Source organism: Lathyrus oleraceus, chromosome 6 (assembly GCF_024323335.1).
Source record: "Lathyrus oleraceus cultivar Zhongwan6 chromosome 6, CAAS_Psat_ZW6_1.0, whole genome shotgun sequence".
NCBI lineage: Eukaryota > Viridiplantae > Streptophyta > Magnoliopsida > Fabales > Fabaceae > Lathyrus > Lathyrus oleraceus.
The window spans coordinates 238,336,053-238,357,432 of record NC_066584.1 but is presented as its reverse complement, the minus strand read 5'-3'; the positions used below and the strand labels follow the sequence as shown (position 1 = coordinate 238,357,432).

At 29.6% G+C, this 21,380-nt stretch overlaps 1 protein-coding gene across 2 annotated transcripts; it reads left to right on the top strand.

The window, feature by feature from the left end:
* Positions 1–11,247: 11,247 nt before the first annotated feature.
* LOC127093303 (uncharacterized) lies at positions 11,248–19,689 on the top strand. Of its 2 annotated transcripts, XM_051032211.1 has the most exons (4): positions 11,296–11,373; positions 13,250–13,324; positions 15,304–15,432; positions 18,334–19,689. In XM_051032211.1, exons 3-4 carry the CDS (start codon positions 15,313–15,315, stop codon positions 19,036–19,038), a joined length of 825 nt encoding a protein of 274 aa, XP_050888168.1. In that variant the 5' UTR covers positions 11,296–11,373; positions 13,250–13,324; positions 15,304–15,312; the 3' UTR covers positions 19,039–19,689. The 2 variants fall into 2 exon arrangements, with proteins under 2 accessions (XP_050888169.1, XP_050888168.1); XM_051032212.1 differs by lacking the exon at positions 13,250–13,324 and having other exon boundaries at positions 11,248–11,373.
* The last annotated feature ends 1,691 nt before the right edge of the window (positions 19,690–21,380 follow it).

Here is a 21,380-nt window from a genome sequence, read left to right as displayed (position 1 = left end):
TCTTGCTTTATGGTGATTATTGAAATCACGCTTTTGATCGTCACTCATTCTACTTCTTGGAATATGAATACCAATAGTAGAGATGGGTGGTTCATAACCATTTGTAACCATATCCCAGAGATCAACATCGTAGCCTAAGAAGAAACTTTCAATTTTGTCCTTCTAGTAGTTAAAATTTTCTCCATAAAAAACTAGAGGTTTTGCATTGTAGCTATCTCTTTCATTTGTGTTAGCCATGAATTTTTCTCACCCTGGGTCTCTCTCCACGGTGAAGTGTTTGATTCAAAAATCAATAACATAGCCGAAGGTAGAGAAAAATAAGAAATGGGGGTTTGAATTTTTTCACAGGAATTAAAAACTTTTTGCAACACCACACACAAAAAATGAAAACTAACAACATAAAGAATTTATCCTAGTTCGCTTGAAATTCAAAGCTAATCCAGTCCATCCGGCCAAGGTGATTTCACCTTCAATAAGGACTTAATCCACTAGTCTCAACAGATTATAAAATGCATCTAAGAGTTTAACACCTCTTAGCCCTCTCAAGTCTACAGACCTAAACAAGTCACTTGAAGAATTACAAACAATTTCAAGAATTACAAGTGTTTCACTAGATGCTTCTAGATAAGCAGTATAAACACACTTTAAGAACAACCACACAATATTGATCAACAACTCTTATATGGAACTGTTTCTTACAACAATAATGGTGAAGAATATTTAGAGTATGAGAATGTTGTTGTATCGGTGTTATGTATTCAGCAAGTTGTAAGGAGGCCTTTATATATCAATTGAGATGATACCGTTAGGGGGAAATCAATAGATATTTCGTTCTAGCACTGGGAGTTAAAGGTAGTAAATTTCTTGTCATTTCCATAGCAGTCTTGGAGCGTAATCTGTTGTTTCCTTAAAAGGAATTGTACTACAATTTAAATACTTCCAACATAAGTTTCTAATCAGGTGATATCTGATGGCGTGTTGAGCATGTGCCAGAGTGAGCATGATCAAAGTCTTCAGAGTTAGAGTCTTCAGATATCTCTTGCAGAGTCTTTAGAATCATAGCTTGAACTTCAAGGTCAAGTTCTTCAGGTGATTGCTCCTCATATGTGTTCTTATTCAGAGTCAGACCTGAGTTCTATTTGTGTTGGTTCAGCGTTTCTTGGACTAATTCAGATTCCAGATATTTGTTTATTGATGATCAGAAGATGACTTATCAAAGTCATTTTAACTTAGAATCATGCACACTTAAGAAAAATTGTTAGGGTACCAAATTGTTTCATTCTTAGTTATCATCAAAACTTAAAGATATATTGCAAAATCAAAATCTTGTTCTAACAAAGGTAACCCCAACAACATTATCCTCAATAAGTCTATTTGAAGTATTTATACAAGATGGACATCTCTTTGCAAGTTATCCATCACCCTAGTGAGTCTAATGGACGAGAGTTCCACAACAAACAAGCTTTACTCAATGATTCTCAATACACTTCCAACGAGTCTCATGTGCGTTTATTTCCTAGAGAGTCTCTTATATTCCCCAACAGGTTACTTCAGTCAATTCCCAGTAGAGTTAGTGTTTCATATTGATCTACTCTCTGAAGAAGCCTTGGATTGGACATTTCAATCCAATAATTGGGAGTAATGTTAAGCCTTTTGGTTAGTATTAACCTTTCACTACCCAGCCAGTCTCGGTGACCTTCTCATTCCAAAAAGGAGTCTTCTGTCATCCAAGAGCAATTGAACATGCAATTATTCCCCAAGAAAGTCTTTTGTTTATTTCCCAGCAGTTTGCTTCAACCAAGAGCATTTGAATTCAATAGTTTCAGCTAAGAGCAGCTAGATGCTATTTTATTTTGCGGTTTTGCTTCAACCAAGAGCAGTTTAATGCATTAGTTCTAGCCAAGAGCAACTGGAAACTATTTTATTTTGCAGTTTTGCTTCAACCAAGAGCAGTTGAATGCAATATTTTTAGCCAAGAGAAGCTGGATACTATTTTATTTCCCAACTGATTTGCTTCAACCAATTCCAGTTAAACACAATAGTTTCAGCCAAGAGCACATGGATACTATTATATTTTGCACAGTTTTGTTTCAACCAAGAGTAGTTGAACGCGTTTATTATCATATATTAGTTTTCGCCAAAAGCAGTTGGATACTATTATGTTTTACATAATTTTACTTCAACCAAGAGCAGTTAAATGCATTTATTATCCTATATTAGTTTCAGCCAAGAGCAGTTGGATATTATTATATTTTGCACAGTTTTTCTTCAACCAAGAGAAGTTGAACGCATTTAATATCCTATATTAGTTTCAGCCAAGAGCAGCTGGATACTATTATAATTTGCACAAGTTTTGTTTCAACCAAGAGCGGTTGAATGTAGTAGTTTCAGCCAAGAGTAGCTGGATACTATTTTATTTTCGCACAATTTTGTCTTCAATCAAGAGCAGATGGATATATTTCATTTATCATATATTAGTTTCATCCAACATGAGCTGGATATTATTATATTTTTGCACAGTTTTGCTTCAGCCAAGAGAAGTTGAATGCAATCCATTTTAGGCAAGAGTTGTTGAATATGACATCTTTAGCCAAGAGTAGCTGAATATGATCATTTGTTCCCCCAAGAGAGTTTGCCTTCAATGAAGAATGTCTGAAGAACAGTCGAGCATGTTACTTTGTAACAACTCCATCCCCAGAGATCTACCGTCAGTCAAGAGCAGTTGAACATGATTCTCTGATCCCCAATCATTTGCATAGCATATAAGAAATCAAGAGCATTTCTTAGTTCATTTACATTCATGATTAAGAAATCAAGAGTATTTCTTTATTCATTTTCATAATATATAAGAAATCAAGAGTATTTCTTAGCTCATTTACATTCATGATTAAGAAATCAAGAGTATTTCTTAATTCATTTACATAACATATAAGAAATCAAGAGCATTTCTTAGTTCATTTACATTCATGATTAAGAAATCAAAAGTATTTCTTAATTCATTTGCATAGCATATACGAAATCAAGAAAATTTCTTAGTTAATTTACATTCATGATTAAGAAATCAAGAGTATTTTTTAATTCATCTACATAGCATCTAAGAAATCAAGAGTCTTTCTTAGTTCATTTACATTCATGATTAAGAAATCAATAGTATTTCTTAATTTATTTGCATAGCATATAAGAAATCAAGAGTATTTCTTAATTCATTTACATTCATGATTAAGAAATCAAGAGCATTTCTTAATTCATTTGCATAACATATAAGAAATCAAGAGTATTTCTTAGTCCATTTACATTCATGATTAAGAAATCTAGAGTATTTCTTAATTCATTTAACATTCATGATTAAGAAATCAAGATTATTTATTAAACCATATGAATTCATCATTAAGGAGTCAAGAGTACTTCTTAACATTAATTATTAGGAAATCAAGAGAATTTCTTAAATAATTTTCATTCCCATGATTAAGAAATCAAGAGTATTTCTTAAATCATCTGTATTCATCATTAAGGAGTCAAGAGTACTACTTAAGATTCATGATCAGGAAATCAAGAGCATTTCTTAAATAATTTGCATTCCCATGATTAAGAAATCAATAGTATTTCTTAAATCATCTGCATTCATCATTAAGGAGTCAATAGTACTTCTTAACATTCATGATTAGAAAATCAAGAGCATTTCTTAATTCATTTGCATTCCCATGATTAAAAAATTAAGAGTATTTCTTAAATCATCTACATTCATCATTAAGGGGTTAAGAGTACTTCTTAACATTCATGATTAGGAAATCAAGAGCATTTCTTAAATCATTTACATTCCCATGATTAAGAAATCAAGAGTGTTTCTTAATTCATCTGCAATCATCTTTAAGGAGTCAAGAGTACTTGTTAACATTCATGATAAGGAAATCAAGAGCATTTCTTAAATTATTTTCATTCCCATGATAAAGAAATCAAGAGTGTTTCGTAATTCATTTGCATTCATCTTTAAGAAGTCAAGAGTACTTATTAACCTGCGTATAATTAAGAAATAGAGAGCATTTCTTAAATCATTTGCATTCCCATGATTAAGAAATCAAGAGTGTTTCTTAAATCATCTGCATGCATTTTGTTTCGCATAACACTTAAAATATTGCTCGAAATATTTTTTCGGATCTACAAACGTACCTTCAAATCGTATCTCAACTGTACATCCAATTAGCGGGCGAAAAATTTCAAAATTGAATTTGCAGAAGTCAATTTTCTTAATCTACGGTTCACGTAGTTTTACCTGACGTGCCCGTTTTACCTTTTTGACTACTTTTTCGATCGCATTTCAATCAACCTAACCTTTTTAATCGGTCGACTTCTATTTCAAAATTTGATTAAAATCTGTATGTTTTCGAGAAGTCTATTATGCACTGATCGTTTTAACACATCCAGTTTAATTTTTCGGGCAATTTTTCCGTGATTTTTATATTTTTTTGTCCAATTTTTTTTAGCCAATTTAATTAGTTGGATTATTTAGATTTAATCATTTTTTAGATATAATTGTATTTTGATCTTTTAATTTTATTGTTTATTTTTTTTTTTAATTTGTTGTTTTTAAGTTTTTTTAATTTAACTTTTAAGAATAAGTTTGATTAAGAAGAATTAAAAGAAATATCTCTCGTGCCTTCAATCACAAAAGACCACATGTCACTCTTTCCATGATTATATTAAATATGTTTTTTCACCAATGATAAAGAGGAATCATGTGGACACCATAACACAACATATTTTCACCTTTTTCTTCTTCTTGTTTGGACTACACCAAACTCAACCCTCTCTCCAAAACCATAACCACAACCTGCAAGCCTTCTCCTCCATCAACAAACTCCCTCCTCTGCGCACTCAAATACCATCATCACTGATGCTCCTCCTTCAAATATTATATTATAACAAACCTTTCACAATACTCCTTTCAAACCCATCGTTTTCTGCTCATCCACCACCCAAACCCTTGCTATTTTGGCCTCTCCATGCGAATAATAACCATCATCGAACTTACACGGCTAAAGGCAAACCATCTAAACCACTACGCCACCACCTTAGAACCATATAAACCACAAACTCCTCCTTTAACAATTCACTTAAACCACCTCCTTCAACCTTTCGAAACCGCAACCGTCATCGCCTCACCACCCTCCACCCTTCATCTTTTTCGTCAAACCACAAAATAACCTCAACTACTCCATCACCATCGCTCCATGTTAACATCAAGACCTTCATGTAAACTATAGTGACTACACTCTTTACCAGCACCCTACACAGACACAACACCGAACTTCACGCCATCGCGGTTCTCCATGACAACACAACAACACATAACCCTCCGTCTCTCCTCTCCAAACACAACTATTTTCCGCCATAAATAGACAACAACAACACATAAACTTCAAACCAACATCATTCACCTCCCTTAATCAATTTACCATCACAACACTCATAACATCACCGCTTTCAACTGCGCCAGACAAAATCGCCATTAACATTAAACAAACAACCGTGACCCCCCTACAACATAAACTAAAACAACCACCGTTTTGCTCCTTCTTTCATGGGTTTTTTGTTTGAAACGATTTAGAGGTTGATCTTTGTTTTGTTTGGTTCTTTTATGTGTGATTTTGATCTTTGTTTGTGGTAATGAGGGAAACACTTTTTGTTTAGATAGAGAGTCGATGAGAGGGAGAAGAGAAAGGATCACGATTTGTTTTCTTCCGTTTATGATTGTTTGCGTTTTAGGAGGAAGAGAGAAACATATTTTTTCAGAAAAAAAGTAAAAAGAATAACAAGTTTTCCTCTGTTCTTGTTTTGCAACGTAAAGGAAGAGGAAGTTTTGAAATTGTGTTTTGACCAAATACTCCCTGCTACGTGTCAACCGGGGAGTGGTCATTTCAAAATTTTAAAAATCTCACTCACTCCTCTCTCTCTCTCTCAGTCAGACACATCACCGTCCCTTTTTCTTGTTTCTTTTTCTTTTTCATTTTTTTTTGTTTTTTGTTTTATTTATATAATATATATATTATTACTATTATTATTGTATATTGATTTTATTACTATTACTATTATTTGATTATTATTATTATTATTATTATTATTATTATTATTATTATTATCATTATTATTTAATATAATTAGAAATATTGTTATGTTTATTATTATTATAATTAATTATATTTATTCATCTATTATTTAATAATTATTGTCATTATTATATTTATTGATTATTATTGTTAATTATTATTATTATTATCATTTATTTATTGATTTTATTTATTATTATTTATTATTATTATTATTATTGTTATTATTGTTATTATTATTATTGTTAATTATTATTATTATTATTTATTTATTGATTTCATTTATTATTATTATTGTTGTTATTATTATTATTATTATTTATTGATTGATTCTTATTGATTCTTATTTGTTTATTTTTGTTGATTATTATTATTATTATCGTTTTATTATTAATGTTATATTTATTTATTTATTAATTAATTATTTGTTTATAATTATTGAATCGGAAAAAATGATTTAGTTGTTCGATTGATTTTTCACAGATGCGTAGCAATTTCGAAGTTAAAAATTCAATTTAACTTTAGAAAATGCTTACATGCATATAGTCTTGTTGACCGACATCAAATAAGGTGATTCCTACATGAATCGCTTTACGACTGCTTAACATAACCCTAAATTCTTTTGGTTTAATTTTCGTATCTTTTTTGTCGCTTAAAATCGGTTTTTCACAGATGTCTTTCAATTTCGGAGTTAAAAATTCAATTTAACTTCAGAAATTGATAAAGTGCATAGAGTTTTGTTGACCGATCACATAATGGGTGATTCCTACATGAATCGTGTTACGATTTTTTAACATAGCGCTAAATTATGTACTCCATGCTACGTGTCAAGCGGGGAGTGGTCATTTCAAAATTTTAAAAATCTCACTCATTCCTCTCTCTCTCTCAGTCAGACACATCACCGTCCCTTTTTCTTGTTTCTTTTTCTTTTTCATTTTTTTTTTGTTTTTTTTTTGTTTTTTGTTTTATTTATATAATATATATATTATTACTATTATTATTGTATATTGATTTTATTACTATTACTATTATTTGATTATTATTATTATTATTATTATTATTATTTAATATAATTAGAAATATTGTTATGTTTATTATTATTATAATTAATTATATTTATTCATCTATTATTTAATAATTATTGTCATTATTATATTTATTGATTATTATTGTTAATTATTATTATTATCATTTATTTATTGATTTTATTTATTATTATTTATTATTATTATTATTATTATTATTATTGTTATTATTGTTATTATTATTATTGTTAATTATTATTATTATTATTTATTTATCGATTTCATTTATTATTATTATTGTTGTTGTTATTATTATTATTATTATTTATTGATTGATTCTTATTGATTCTTATTTGTTTATTTTTGTTGATTATTATTATTATTATTGTTTTATTATTACTGTTATATTTATTTATTTATTAATTAATCATTTGTTTATAATTATTGAATCGGAAAAAATGATTTAGTTGTTCGATTGATTTTTCACAGATGCGTAGCAATTTCGAAGTTAAAAATTCAATTTTACTTTAGAAAATGCTTACATGCATATAGTCTTGTTGACCGGCATCAAATAAGGTGATTCCTACATGAATCGCTTTACGACTGCTTAACATAACCCTAAATTCTTTTGGTTTAATTTTCGTATCTTTTTTGTCGCTTAAAATCGGTTTTTCACAGATGTCTTTCAATTTCTGAGTTAAAAATTCAATTTAACTTCAGAAATTGATAAAGTGCATAGAGTTTTGTTGATCGATCACAAAATGGGTGATTCCTACATGAATCGTGTTACGATTTCTTAACATAGTGCTAAATTATGTAGTTCAATTTCTGATTTTATTTCGAGTCCCTTGGCTTTCTCTCGGGCCTTATTACAACGAGATTCTTTATTTACAATTGTCTTTTGAGCTTGTATTGTTTAATTATCGTGTTGTATCCCCATTCAACAAATTGTACCCCCATTCCCGTAAAAGTGTAATAAGTTTACCGGTTTCATTTATTTTATTGTATTAATTGATTGTTAACCAAAGATTAAAATCAACCCCTTTCAGAAAAAGAACAAAAAACAAATACTCGGTCCAACGTCGAGCAATTTTCACAAAAATCAGAATCATTTCCACTATCCACTTCTCCATCATTTTCAAAAGCATTTAAATCAATCTTTCAGTTTCAGTTCAAACGCAAATAGTAGAAACCCCGATCAAACAATCGAGTGTCTTTTCCCTAATCTAGTCCAAATTACTTAATCATGCTTAAAACATCACTTCAAAAAGGGTGAAAAGGGAGATGGTCTTAAGCCTCCGATTCATCTCCTCAATTACTTGGATACGAGTAACCTTACTCAGCCATTCGAGCAATTGTCATATATTAAAAAACTTCTAACTCCCGCCATATCTAAACTCTTTTCATAATCAAACCTTAAGTCAAACTCATTTTTTGTAACAAACTTGAACGAAAAAGAAGGTGGTATGAAGCCTTCCCTTCCCTTCCCCGAGTACTTGGATAAAAGTAGCCTTACTCGGCTATTCAAGTATTTGTTGTCAGTCCAAAATACATTAACCTTATTTAAAACCTTTTGCAATTAAGTTTGAAAAGGGAAATGGTCTAAAGCCTTCTATTCATCTTCTCGAGTACTTGAATACGAGTAGCCTTACTCGGTCATTCGATTAATCTTCATCCAACAAAACACTTAACCAATAAAACTTGTTTTTCTCCCTTGCGCGACCTTGAAAATGTTCTCAGAAATGAGTATGCTTTATCCATATTGACATCAAACAAACAAAAACTTCAACCTCCAAGAGCGAGCAATAAGTAAATGTTTAATCACTCAATATGTCTAAAGGATCACTCCTTAAAAGTAATCAATCCAATAGTTCTCTTTTAGTAGAACTACGTAGCCTTGAATTCTCCATAACACCTAGAGATACGTTGGAGCATGATTGAGAAATCTTGTCAGACACATTAATGTTAAAAAAACACCCCTTTAATAAAGCATTTTCCTTTCTTTCTTTTTCTCCCTCAATAAGTAGAAGATCACAAACAATATCACGCTAACACTCTATCGCAAATTTAACTAAGTGGTTCTAGTTGAGTACAATAGATGTGAGGGATGCTAATACCTTCCTCTTGTATAACCGACTCCCGAACTCGAATTTGGTTGCAACAACCATTTTCTTTTTTAGTTTTTAAGGAATTTTATCGATATTTTCCCTTTTCTCTTTTAGAATAAATAAAGTTCGGTGGCGACTCTATTCGAACATCTTTTCCGCGGGCGTGCGAGCACCTAGCAAAGAATCACGTTTTTCGAGATGCGACAGGAGTGAGATCTCTGAAGTGGACTTGGTCAAATCATTTTTGGAAAGGATGTAAGAGTTCACCAAGTTGAGTGAGATTGAAAGAGAATCAAATAAACAAAAGTCAATAAGGAAAGCTGAGACTTGGTCAAATCATTTTTGGAAAGGATGTAAGAGTTCACCAAGTTGGGTGAGATTAAAAGAGAATCAAATAAACAAAAGTCAATAAGGAAAGCTGAGACTTGGTCAAATCATTTTTGGAAAGGATGTAAGAGTTCACCAAATTGAGTGAGATTGAAAGAGAATCAAATAAACAAAAGTCAAACGCGGTGCCCCTATATATATATATATATATATATATTATATATATAATATATATTATATATATATATATATATATATATATATATATATATATTAATTAATTAACTGATGACACATGTTTTAATTCATTTTAGTTTTTATAGAATGATGTATTTATGTGGTTAGACATATTTTGTTTGTAATCTTGTCTTAATATTAATGATGTCAAATATATACATTTTCAAAGATTTATATACTTATTTAAGTTTCCAGAAAATTTCTCTATTTTTCATTCTAAAATAGGTCTTGTTTCTCACTGTTTATGAAATTGCTTCTGAATTATGGGGTTTCAAAAATGCATTTTCGTAATCATAAGATAGGGTGGTTCCGGAAATCCATTTCCGGAATTTCCCCTGACACAAGATAGAATTTATAAGGTCCATATTAGTTTGGAATTTGTACAAGTATGAGACTCCCATCTTATATATTTTACCAAATCACATTACACTAAAATGAACATCAATTGGCAATGTCGCAAATATCTACTTCAACGGTGCAAAATCCTCAATAGTTCAACGAGTACACCTCTTTTGTAGATATGAAATTCATACTAGGGAGTCTCTTACAATACTCTGACAATCAAAAAATTGTGAAGCTTGAGTACTGTTCACCCTTGATTGACAACAAATGGAATATTAAGTTCAACAACTTTGAGTTGAAGACTGGAACAGAAAAATGTATTCCTCATAACTCTTAAATTTATAGTACATATAATAACACGTCATACTTATACACTTATTTCAACATTCATTTAAGAATAATTTGAACAAATTAAAAAATAAAACAAATAAGTTAAATAAATTCAAACCAAAATTAAAATAATAGAACATAAGAACTAAAATAAAATTCAATTAATTAAGATTACTTTAATTAAATAAGATAGAATTATTAAAAATAAACAATACAACATATTTAATTGAACAACAATAAGCAAATTCGAGTTGAACGATAACCAATAACTCTTAATTGACAACGATAGACAATATTGACTTGAACGAAATTAATATTGAGTTTGACAATGTGACTATGTTTGAAAAAGACAACGTGATGATGAAATGTGATTGAAAGAAAAACTATAATGGAGTGATATAAATTAGGAGTTTGTATGATTGTAAAAAAAATAAGGAATTCTTTTTTTGTGATCGAGAAATGTTTTACTTTTTGATATTGATATATTAAATTTTGAATTCTTTCATTTAAAAAATTGATCAATTTGATATATTTATTTAAATCGAATGATTTTACAAAATCGACTCTAATTCTTTAGTTCAAACGATTTTGAATGGTTGATCAAATTAATTTTAACTCTAATTCTCGGTTCAATCAATTGGACCTGGTGATTCGATTCAATCTTTAGTTTTTTTTATGAGGGTGGAGAAATAATTCTGAGGGTGGGATAAACAATCCCCTTCCTTAATATTCTCTTCAACTTTTTTTTTATTTTTTTATTGGACTTATTCTTTAGGCCCATTAATTTTGATATAAAAGAAGCAATTGTACCCTAATTCATATGTGTTTTGGGTAGAAGAGCAAACTGTACATCCTTCATTCTCAGTTTCATAGGTTATCCGTGCCCCTTCTTGATTTTCGGTGAGTAATTTTTCTTTCTTACTGTTTCATCTTGCATAGCCTGTTTTGTTTATGGCAAGACTTTTTCATGTTATTTTTCCAATTGTATGCATTTTCTAGTCTATGTTGCTGGGTTATCTTTTTCTTTCATATATATTCAAGAATCTAAACCATATGCAATAGAAAAAACAAGCTTGAATGTGATTTTATATATTTATATTTGACATATGATTTTGATTTCATTATTTATTTTTCAGATTTAGTTTTTAATTTTTCAATTATTAAAATTAATAACTCTGTTTACAACTTTCCATCTATAATTAATTCTCAAATTCTCTTTTCAATTCATAATTTTCACAAGTTAAGATGCTTGTGAATTTTTTCATACTCAAAATTCATTCATCAATATATAAAATTTAAGACTTTGGTTTAGAGGATCTTTCTTCATAATTAGGGATGTTTATAGATATGGGATTAGGGGTGTTTATAGATATGGGTCAGCAAATTCAGTCTTCGAAACCAACTTAACCCTTATTTTAATCCAACCCAATTTGTGTATTTTTGATTCAATTTAAACCAACTCATTTAAACTCATCGATATTTAATTCATCTATTAGAATTTTGAATATGGGAATCCAATCCATTACTATATTATTATTATTTTTTAATATAATTGTAATTTTTTTATTTAAATCTAAACCTAAATCAAGTCTGATAGACCGAAAATCTTTATTAAAAAGTGATATATTTTATTATTTAAATTATATTCTATATATTTTGTATTTGTTTTTGGACTTATTTAGATTATGAAAAATGATATATTTTATTTAAATTAAATATTAAAATTTTATGATGTTTTAATATTTATGTAAAATAATGTGTTAATTGAATTGATTTCTTATTTATAATAATATTTGTAAAAAAATTAATGGATGATTCGTGAATCCAATCTGATCCAAATAAACGAGTTTATTCAATTTGAATTTAGTCTTAGAAATATGGATTGAACATTCGACCCGATCCAATAACTATTGATTGAGTTGGATATTAAATTAATTTGACCCAACCCACAAACACCTTTATTCATAACACATAATAACACATAAAGATCATGGCCTTAATCTAAGAAAGGATAATATTATTACATCGACTGTATAGGTCATGATCTTTATCTATCAATGATGGCTACAACAAACTTCCATCTATGAAGCCAATCTTGGTTTTGGGTTAAAATTAAGAGTTTTTATTATATACGAAGATGATTGAAATTTTGAGATAAAAATTTTAATTTATAGTGAGAAGAACTAAACAAATTAGTCCAAAGTATCTGTTGTAATTTTTGATGTGATCACACATCACACCTCAATTATTAAATTATATAAAAAAAATTTAGATATAATTCTTTAAATGTGAATTTTTATTATTTTTTAATAAAAATATGATCAGTGTATAATATATATATATATATATATATATATATATATATTATATATATATATATATATATATATAATTTTCTTCTATTTTTACTATTTAAATGATATTTTTAAATATGTTATATTTTCATTAAAAAATATAAAAATCACACCTAAGAAATTATAGATAAATTTCCTTTAAATTATATATGCTCACGCACGTATAATTTCGTCTGTTTTAAAGTATAATTTTGTCTATTTTAATTTTTATTATAGCATAATTTATTTATTTTGGGGTAAAATACTAATATTTTCTTCGTAATTATTAAATTATACGTTTATAATTTGTCTTTTTTCTTGTTTTTATTACATTATAATTTATTTTATTCTTGCTAAAGGACTAATTTCTTCTTCATGATTATTAGATTTTTTCTTGTTTTTACCGTTTATTAAAAGATTAATGTTTTCTTCATTATTATTAGGTTATCACATCATCTCTTAAATGAGAGGCGTTTCTTTTTTTCTTCGTATATTTCCTCATCCAACATTACTCTAAGGTTTGTATGAAAACTAAAATCTCACTGGACTTGTTTGTGCGCATACAAAATTAACTCTTATATTTTAAAGTTTGATTTCATAAATATTATAAATGATATTACTTAGGCATGACAACGAAACGGGTCAGGATGGTTTTTACCTTCCTAAACCCAAATCCGAATCCACAAATAATCCCCGTTCCTCGCCCCAAATTCAAATGGGGATGGAGAATCAAAATTCAAACCCGTCCCAAACGGGTTCGAGTATCCCCGCTCCGCCACCATTCATTTAGTGAAATCAATTTTTTAATAAAAATATTTATTTTTCTAAAATAAAATTACATTACAAATAATAAAATAAAACATTCTAAAAAATTTTCATACATATATTTCAAATATTTTAAATAATAAATTAAAATTAAAATATCAAAACATTGACCATATATTTAATATTCTAAATTATAAAAACTAAATAATAATGTACATAGTAAAATAAACGGGGCGGGTTCGGGGACGAGTTCGAGGTGGATACTAGTGTCCCCATTATCCGACCCGTCCCCATATTTTAAAATCGGGGAAAACCTAAACTCGAACCCAAACCCAATCAAAGCGGATTTTTCTCGTCAAATTCGGGACGGGTTCGGGTTGGTACCCGCGGGTACGAGTTATGTTGTCATGCCTAATAGTATTAGAGAAAATGTTATGGGTATCATTTATAGGAGAAAACATGGTGAAAAATAAGTTTATATGTTTTGGATAGATAAAAGATTTGTAGATTCAATTGTTAGAAAAATATATCAAAGAAAAAAAATGGATGGATGAATATCCATCCACTAAAAATATGATAACGGATGGATTGGATGAATTTTATTCTTTAATGGATGGATTGGATTGGATATTTTTAAAAAAAAATTAGTGGATTGTTAATGGACTCATGGATTGTTTTGATCCATCTATTAACGATCTAATCCATATCCATCAAATACATCCATTTTGCCACCCCTAGAAAGTAGATCAGATGGGTTATCAATTTGCCATTGGTATAGTAAAACTTAAAAAAATTACAATGAATCATGAATACTCTAAAATTTATGTCGTAATGTATCTGTTACGTATCGATACGCTTATGGGTGTTCATGAATGTGGATCGACCCACGAATTCGCTGACCCAAACTAAACCAACTCATAAATTATCTGAACCCATTCATTCACGAGTATACTCAATCCATCCCAAAACAACACATATAGTTGTGATTCGGGTATCGGGTTTGAGTATTGTAATCCGCAGATCTGTTGACCAAATCCATTGATGTGATTTTAATAATTTTTTATTATTTTTATTATTATTTTAAACAAAAATATAAAATTAATATTTTAGTAATAATCATAATTTTTCTAAAATAAAATTATTCTCCAGCAATTATACTACTAAAGCAATGAGTTAACGTGATTCTTAGATTAATTGTTGTTTCTTATTTTCTTTTGTGTCGTTTCCAACTTATGTATTTTATGAAAATAAAATGTTTTTGTTGAATTTTATATTATTATCAAGTGTTATGTTGTATTGATGAATTTTATTAGATTATATGATGTGTTTCATTGAATTTGAGTGTTATAAATAAAAAGAATCATAATTATATTTTTCATTTGAAACACAATCTGCGAATCCAACTTAATTCAACCCATAAATGAACGAGCCGGTTCAGATCGGTTTTAATAATGAAATTGTGGGTTGGACGACGAACACAACCCATTAAAATTTGAACGGGTTGAGTAATGAATTAGACCAAATCCGATCCAACTCAATCCACATATACCCTTATTACGCTGATATGCTCGCATATTTTTTATTTCACTCAAATATTTAATGCATCTAGTTGAATGAATTTTTTCATTAAATATTAAAAATGATTGATTATTAAACTTGACTTGTTTATATGAAATTCAAAAGATTAAATGCAGTTAGTTAAAAATTTTAATTAACATGTTTTTTTTAATAGTGTGAAGTGATGATATGGTCAAAGGAGACAACTTCCGAATCTTGTGATAAAAAGTCATCACATTATCCCCTTCAAAATCAAAAGCACCATGTTCCCATGATGTTGAATTCTACTTCTAAAATTTCACTGGTATGTATGCCTATTTACTTTTCTAACTATCGCAATTTGTTTTTAATATAAGACAAGTTGCAAATATATATATCAAGAGTATAATTTTCTGTCTATTTATATAAGTGTCAATTTTCTATCAAATTATTTTTAATATAATCTTAATATTATACACCAATGTATTAAAAGTGAGGTTCGACCGATTGAATCAGACATGTGTTCGGTCCATTTGACGGTAGAGACTGTCTTGCCATAAAGTTAGTATAAAAATAAAAAATTAGGTCAAAAACTAGATAAAATTGGAAAGTCGACGTGTCTGCGTTAGAGTTTTTTTAATTAAAAGGGGGAAAACCCATAATATAAATTAAAAATAGGTATGAAAATGAGGGGGGCAAAATGTCTAAACCTCAAACCTAGTAAAATTTAAAATTAGGAAGTCCTAGTTTGTTTCTAATGAAATATATAGTTACATTGATATGTATACTATTCCACCATGTATAGTTAGTAATTACTAAACCTAAATTAATTAGATTATCTGTACAGTGATTCCCTTCTCGGTAAATGTCAGTGGCAAAAAATAATAATTATGTAGTGCTTGAGTACAAAAGTCTCATTTATTCCCTTAGTTTTCAAGGCACGACACATAGTTTACTGAAAGTAAGCACAACAAGTTTAGAATTTATCTCCAACCAAACTATATTCCAATTTTGACACAAAGCATGTTCTGTCGCTAGAATGACTCCCATTAACTTTGCAAATAAAGCGTTTTCTCAACCAAGGTTGCACGCAATACTACTCAAGTGATCACCATTGTGATTTCTAAAAATTATGCCACAGGTTGTCAATAGAAGCGTGCCTCCCAATGCTTCGTTAGTGTTAACCTTAATCCTATTGGGGAAGGAGGAAACCACAAAGTCTCCTTATAAACTTGAGGCTTAAGAGGATGCGACAACACACTGAAATTTTTAAAACCACAAAGTCATGAAAAGAGGTGTTTGTGCATTTGGAAGTATTATTACTAGACCAAGCAGTTTGCGGCACGATGGAAGCACAAGCAGATTTTCAATTGATGTAGTTTTTTGAAAGCAAAATTTATTTCTAGCTGCTTAAATATTGTTAACAATATTGATAGTTGCTTCTCTAACTATCACTTGACTTTGAAGAGAATCCCTGTTGTCTAATATTCTCCAACAATCATCCATGAAGTAATTTGAGGACGATTCATCATACCCGCCATCCAGTTCCCCAACTTATGGGCATAGTTGCAGGCAAAGAAAAGATGTTGTAGTGTTTTATCCGATTTCAAGCACATACTGCATGTTGAAAATGAAGCAAGTGTGAGTAGTGTGGGAAAAAGTTCCACATTGGTTGGAATTTGAGCATTTATAAGTGAGAGAATCCACCCACTTATCACCTTGAAGTTTTGGATGAATATGAGGTGTGTCTCACACAAAGGTGTTATTCTAAAGGAAGAAGTCCCACAATGTTTAATGCTCCATATTGATAAACTTCCCAACACATGGTATCAGTGTCTGATTCGAGAAATGAATCAACTTACTTGTATCGAAATTCAACGGCGCCATACGGTGGTGAGTAAGAAACGTTTCGTTGAAGAGTGTCAATGGCGCCACAAAGGATGGTGAGTAAGAAACGTTTTGTGCGGTACACGAGTTTGTGGAAGTAAGAAGAGCTTCCACTTGAAGGGGGGCATTGTGGATTCACCCTTGAGAAGGAGTGTTGAGAATGTAAAAAGTGTAAGTAGTGTGGGTAATAGTCTCACATTTGTTGGAAATGTGAAAACTTAAGCATTTATAAGTTAGACAATCGACCCATTTATCATATTAAGGTTTTGGGTGAATATGTGGTGTCTCTCTCACAAAGGTGTTGCTCTAAAAGAAGAAGTCCTACCATATTCAATGCCCCCTTGCGAAAAACTCCCCCAACACTACAAATCCCTTAAGCATAAATTGTCATTCGTAGACTGCTTACCATTAATCAGTCTCCAAAACATCGACGACCTTGATGGCGGATTGTTGGATTCCAAATTATTTTATCCCACAAGTTAATTAATGATTACAAGTAAGATGTGTGTAAGCATCCTTGACTGTCAAATGTCCATTGATAGTAGATTTCCAAACTTTCGTATCCTCTTTCATTAAGTTAACGTATACTATGATATGTATGAGAGTGTATGAACTGGTTTGTAGATACAAGGTGGAGAGATGAATGATTTTCCAATAACAATAGAATTGCACCTAGATTCAACCCTAAAATCCTTACCTTTTTTACTTTAATTATGGATGAACCTCTGAAACATATCAAAGAGTTAGCATCGAAATATATGTTTTTTTTCCAGATGACATAATCCTATTTAGAGAGATGATAGATGATTAAAATAAGATATTGAATATATTGGATACATCTCGTATCTGATACTCATAGTGTCAATGCTGCGACAAAATGCAACATCCGTAATAGCTGAAAAACGCGATTGTTATTTAAAACTTTGGATATTAATAGAGTTCTAAGAATAATCTCTCTAATAGTTACATTTTTAAATATATTTTATTAGTAAAAATTTATATAACATCTACCAAATTATACAGAACCTCATTATTTAGTGATTCATATGAATATCAATCAATAAAAGATAATAATAATATGATAGAGATTGTGTTAACGGTATTCATATTGATATAAATAATAGTGTTTTTCATGCTTATAAATACTCACTTAGTATGAGTTGAAATTATTTGTTGAAATGCAACCGAGATGAAATTTAACCCAAGGATTAACTTTTGATAACTCTATTATAGAGACACAATCAAAAATAGATACAACTATCTAAGATAGTGTATAGGTTCGTAAAAAGTTTTTACGTGTAAAAGAGTCGCAATTATTTTATTTTGTATTTTATTTCAGAAGAGGAAATGTAAGCAATACATAAAAGGTGATAAAGTTGCTACTAATTCTGAACTTGTCGGTGAAATGAAATATGGTACTGATAATGCCAAAGATCTAAAAAGAAAATCATCTACTGTCTTATGTTCAACACCATCAGATGGAAAAAAGATTAGTTTACCAACAAGACACAAATATGGTTCTCCTGCCCAAAATGACAGGGTAGAATTTTGTGTTATTTCTAGACAAGACTATTCTCACCTTAGTGACATTGAAGATTTTATGAAGCGACCAAGTTATCTTATGAACAAAGATAATTTTTATATTCATGCTAGAGATTTAATGGATGATAATAGTAATTCTTATGATATTGCGGCATCAATCAAAGAGAAACTAAAAGAAGAAGACATGGATTTCGTTGACTCTCGAAAGAAATTTTTACCTTCTAGAAGTAACCATCTTCCAAGGCCATTTGTCCCCGTTGGACCTAGGTTTCAAGCTGAAGTTCCTGAATGGGAGGCCACAACCAACATGAAACAATATAATAGTCATGATTGTTTGAAGTGGTTAGGCACTCAAATTTGGCCTTCTTTATCTAGAAATAATGCACAAAGTATAAGAAAAGGTAGGCCGAGCTCGAGCGAGAACCTTGAATCAGTTGGTCGTGTTGAACACTATGATGAAGCTAGAGAGTGCTTACAATCGAAGGTTAATGACGCCTTCTAAAGTTGGAAGTTTGATATCTCTTTTGAAATCATGGACAATGGGAGATGAGAAGTAATTTGAATCTTTAGTGAAATTGAATCTACTATCAAGTGACACAAAATTTTGGAAGCTCGCCATGGAATACTTTCCATCCAAACCTATTGAGTGCATGATGAATTATACATTTCTAGATGCATGAGTATAGAATAGAAGATCTCCTTTTGGCGCAGTTGATGGTGAATCAAAATGATAACTATGAGATTGACGTTGCATGTTCATCCAAAAGTATAACTATAATTTCAACGGCAAAAATTTGAAAATTGGAACATTGAAGATGTTAGGAACTCGAAATCTAGCTCATGCATCTTCAATATTAATATGATTTAGAAGATGTAGTTCTTCAATGTGCTATAGAATTTCAATAGTTATGCATGTATGGTAAAAATAGAGAAAAAATGATATATATTTTGTACAAATGTTTTGTTGGGCATTCTCTTGCGGTTCATCCTTAGCCGCCGAGTTGCATTATTTAAGTTGACTTTATTGCAACACTTTCATTCTGGTGGGTGTGAATGAGGAGTTTAGTCTCACATTATTTAAAGATATGATATGTAATTTTTATTAAGTTTGATGTGTTCTTATCTTACAAGTCATTTTTGTAAGATTGAGTTACTTTTAATTTTTTTTGCATTGAACACACCTTCAAATTCGGTGTGGGATTGAGTTAAATCTAATTCATAATTCTAAGACCTATCATGTGAAATCTTGACATAAACAAATTTTTAATGAGTATGTTTGTGGTATGGGATTAAAAATGTGTATCTTGTCGTTCTTGAAGAATTATAAATATTTGTATTATTGTAAAGTATTTTTCTTTTTTTTTTGGTGTGTGTAGAAACTCCTTAATATTGTAACAGTATCCATGGTTGCTTGTTTGAGATATTAGAAACTCCTTAACTTCGTTATAATATCAATTATTTCTATTTTGTGATATTATTAGATCTAGTTGCAGTTCTGATCCCAATATTTTATCTGATTTATAAAATTAGTCTTTCTATTTTAAATTTAAACAGTTTTGAGATTATTCTATTTTAAATTTAAATCGTTTTATTCCCCCTCTCATAATTATTCATTTAAAGTTAATGATGTTTTTATTTTTTAAATAATAAATTATTTGTGACACATGACAAATAATCATATATAAATACATTGTTGAATTTTATAGATAAAAATATAAGTTAAAAAATGAACCTATAAAAAATGTGAGAGAATGACTAAAACTGTTTGAATTTAAAATAGAAGACCAACATAGTTTGAATTTAAAATATGAGAACAATTTTGTGGAAAAAAATTGAGGGATTACAACTGTAATTTAACTTCTATAAATTGTATATATTATTGCTTATTTGGAATGTTAATATATTTTTATTGAGAATTCAAGTGTGAGTAGTGTGGATAATAGTCTCACATTGGTTGGAAATGTGGAGACTTGAGTATTTATAAGTGAGGGAATTCACCCAACTATCACCTTAAGGTTTTAGGTGAATATGTGGCATGTCTCTCATAAAGGTGTTGCTCTAAAAAAAAAGAAGTCTCATAATGTTAGATGCTCCATACTGAAAAACTCATGAAGTATGTCTCTATTAATCAATGTTTTAAAAACCGGATCGAACCGCTCGGTTCAATTGGTTGGACCGAGAGTCGAAGATGAATCTGGTTTGATCAACCTTTCAAAACTGCTAGTGGGTTAAAATTGGAGTAAAATCGAAAAAATCGGATTGAACCGTTTAAAACCATTTGAACCAAAGAATCGAAGCCGGTTTTGTAAAACTGTCCGGTTAAAAAAAATGCATCAAATTAATCTTTTTTTAATTTTTTTTTTATAAATTTTAATAGGTCAATATAAAAAAAAATCATGTTAGTACAATTGAGAGGTTTTAATAGTTTTAATACCTTTGTATATACAATTTATATTGACCTATTAAAATGCATCTTTGTATTGAATATCTTTGTATTACAAAACACAATTGAGACATATGTTAGTACAATTGAAGCACATGCCATTGTAAACCAAAAGTTTATAAATAATCATAAATTTTTAATTTGGCATGATCGGTTGGGCCATTGCGGTTATATAATGATGCAAAAAATAATTGAAAATGCATGCGGTCATCAATTAAAGAGTCGGGAAATTTTTCAATCAAATAAGTTCTCATACAGCTCTTGCTCGCAAAAGAAGTTGATAATTCAGCTATCACTAACAAAAAAGTAGAAATTAATCTATCAATTTTTAAAGTGTATACATGGTGATATTTGTGGACCAATACACCCATCATGTGGACCATTTAGATATTTTATGGTTT

What these genes read in the sequence shown, in the direction of transcription:
- LOC127093303 (XM_051032212.1), top strand. Translation starts at nt 15,313, where the DNA reads ATGATATGGTCAAAGGAGACAACTTCCGAATCTTGTGATAAAAAGTCA. An exon ending in CTACTTCTAAAATTTCACTG is followed by an intron (nt 15,433 to 18,333) that starts GTATGTATGCCT and finishes ATTTTATTTCAG; the next exon opens with AAGAGGAAATGTAAGCAATA.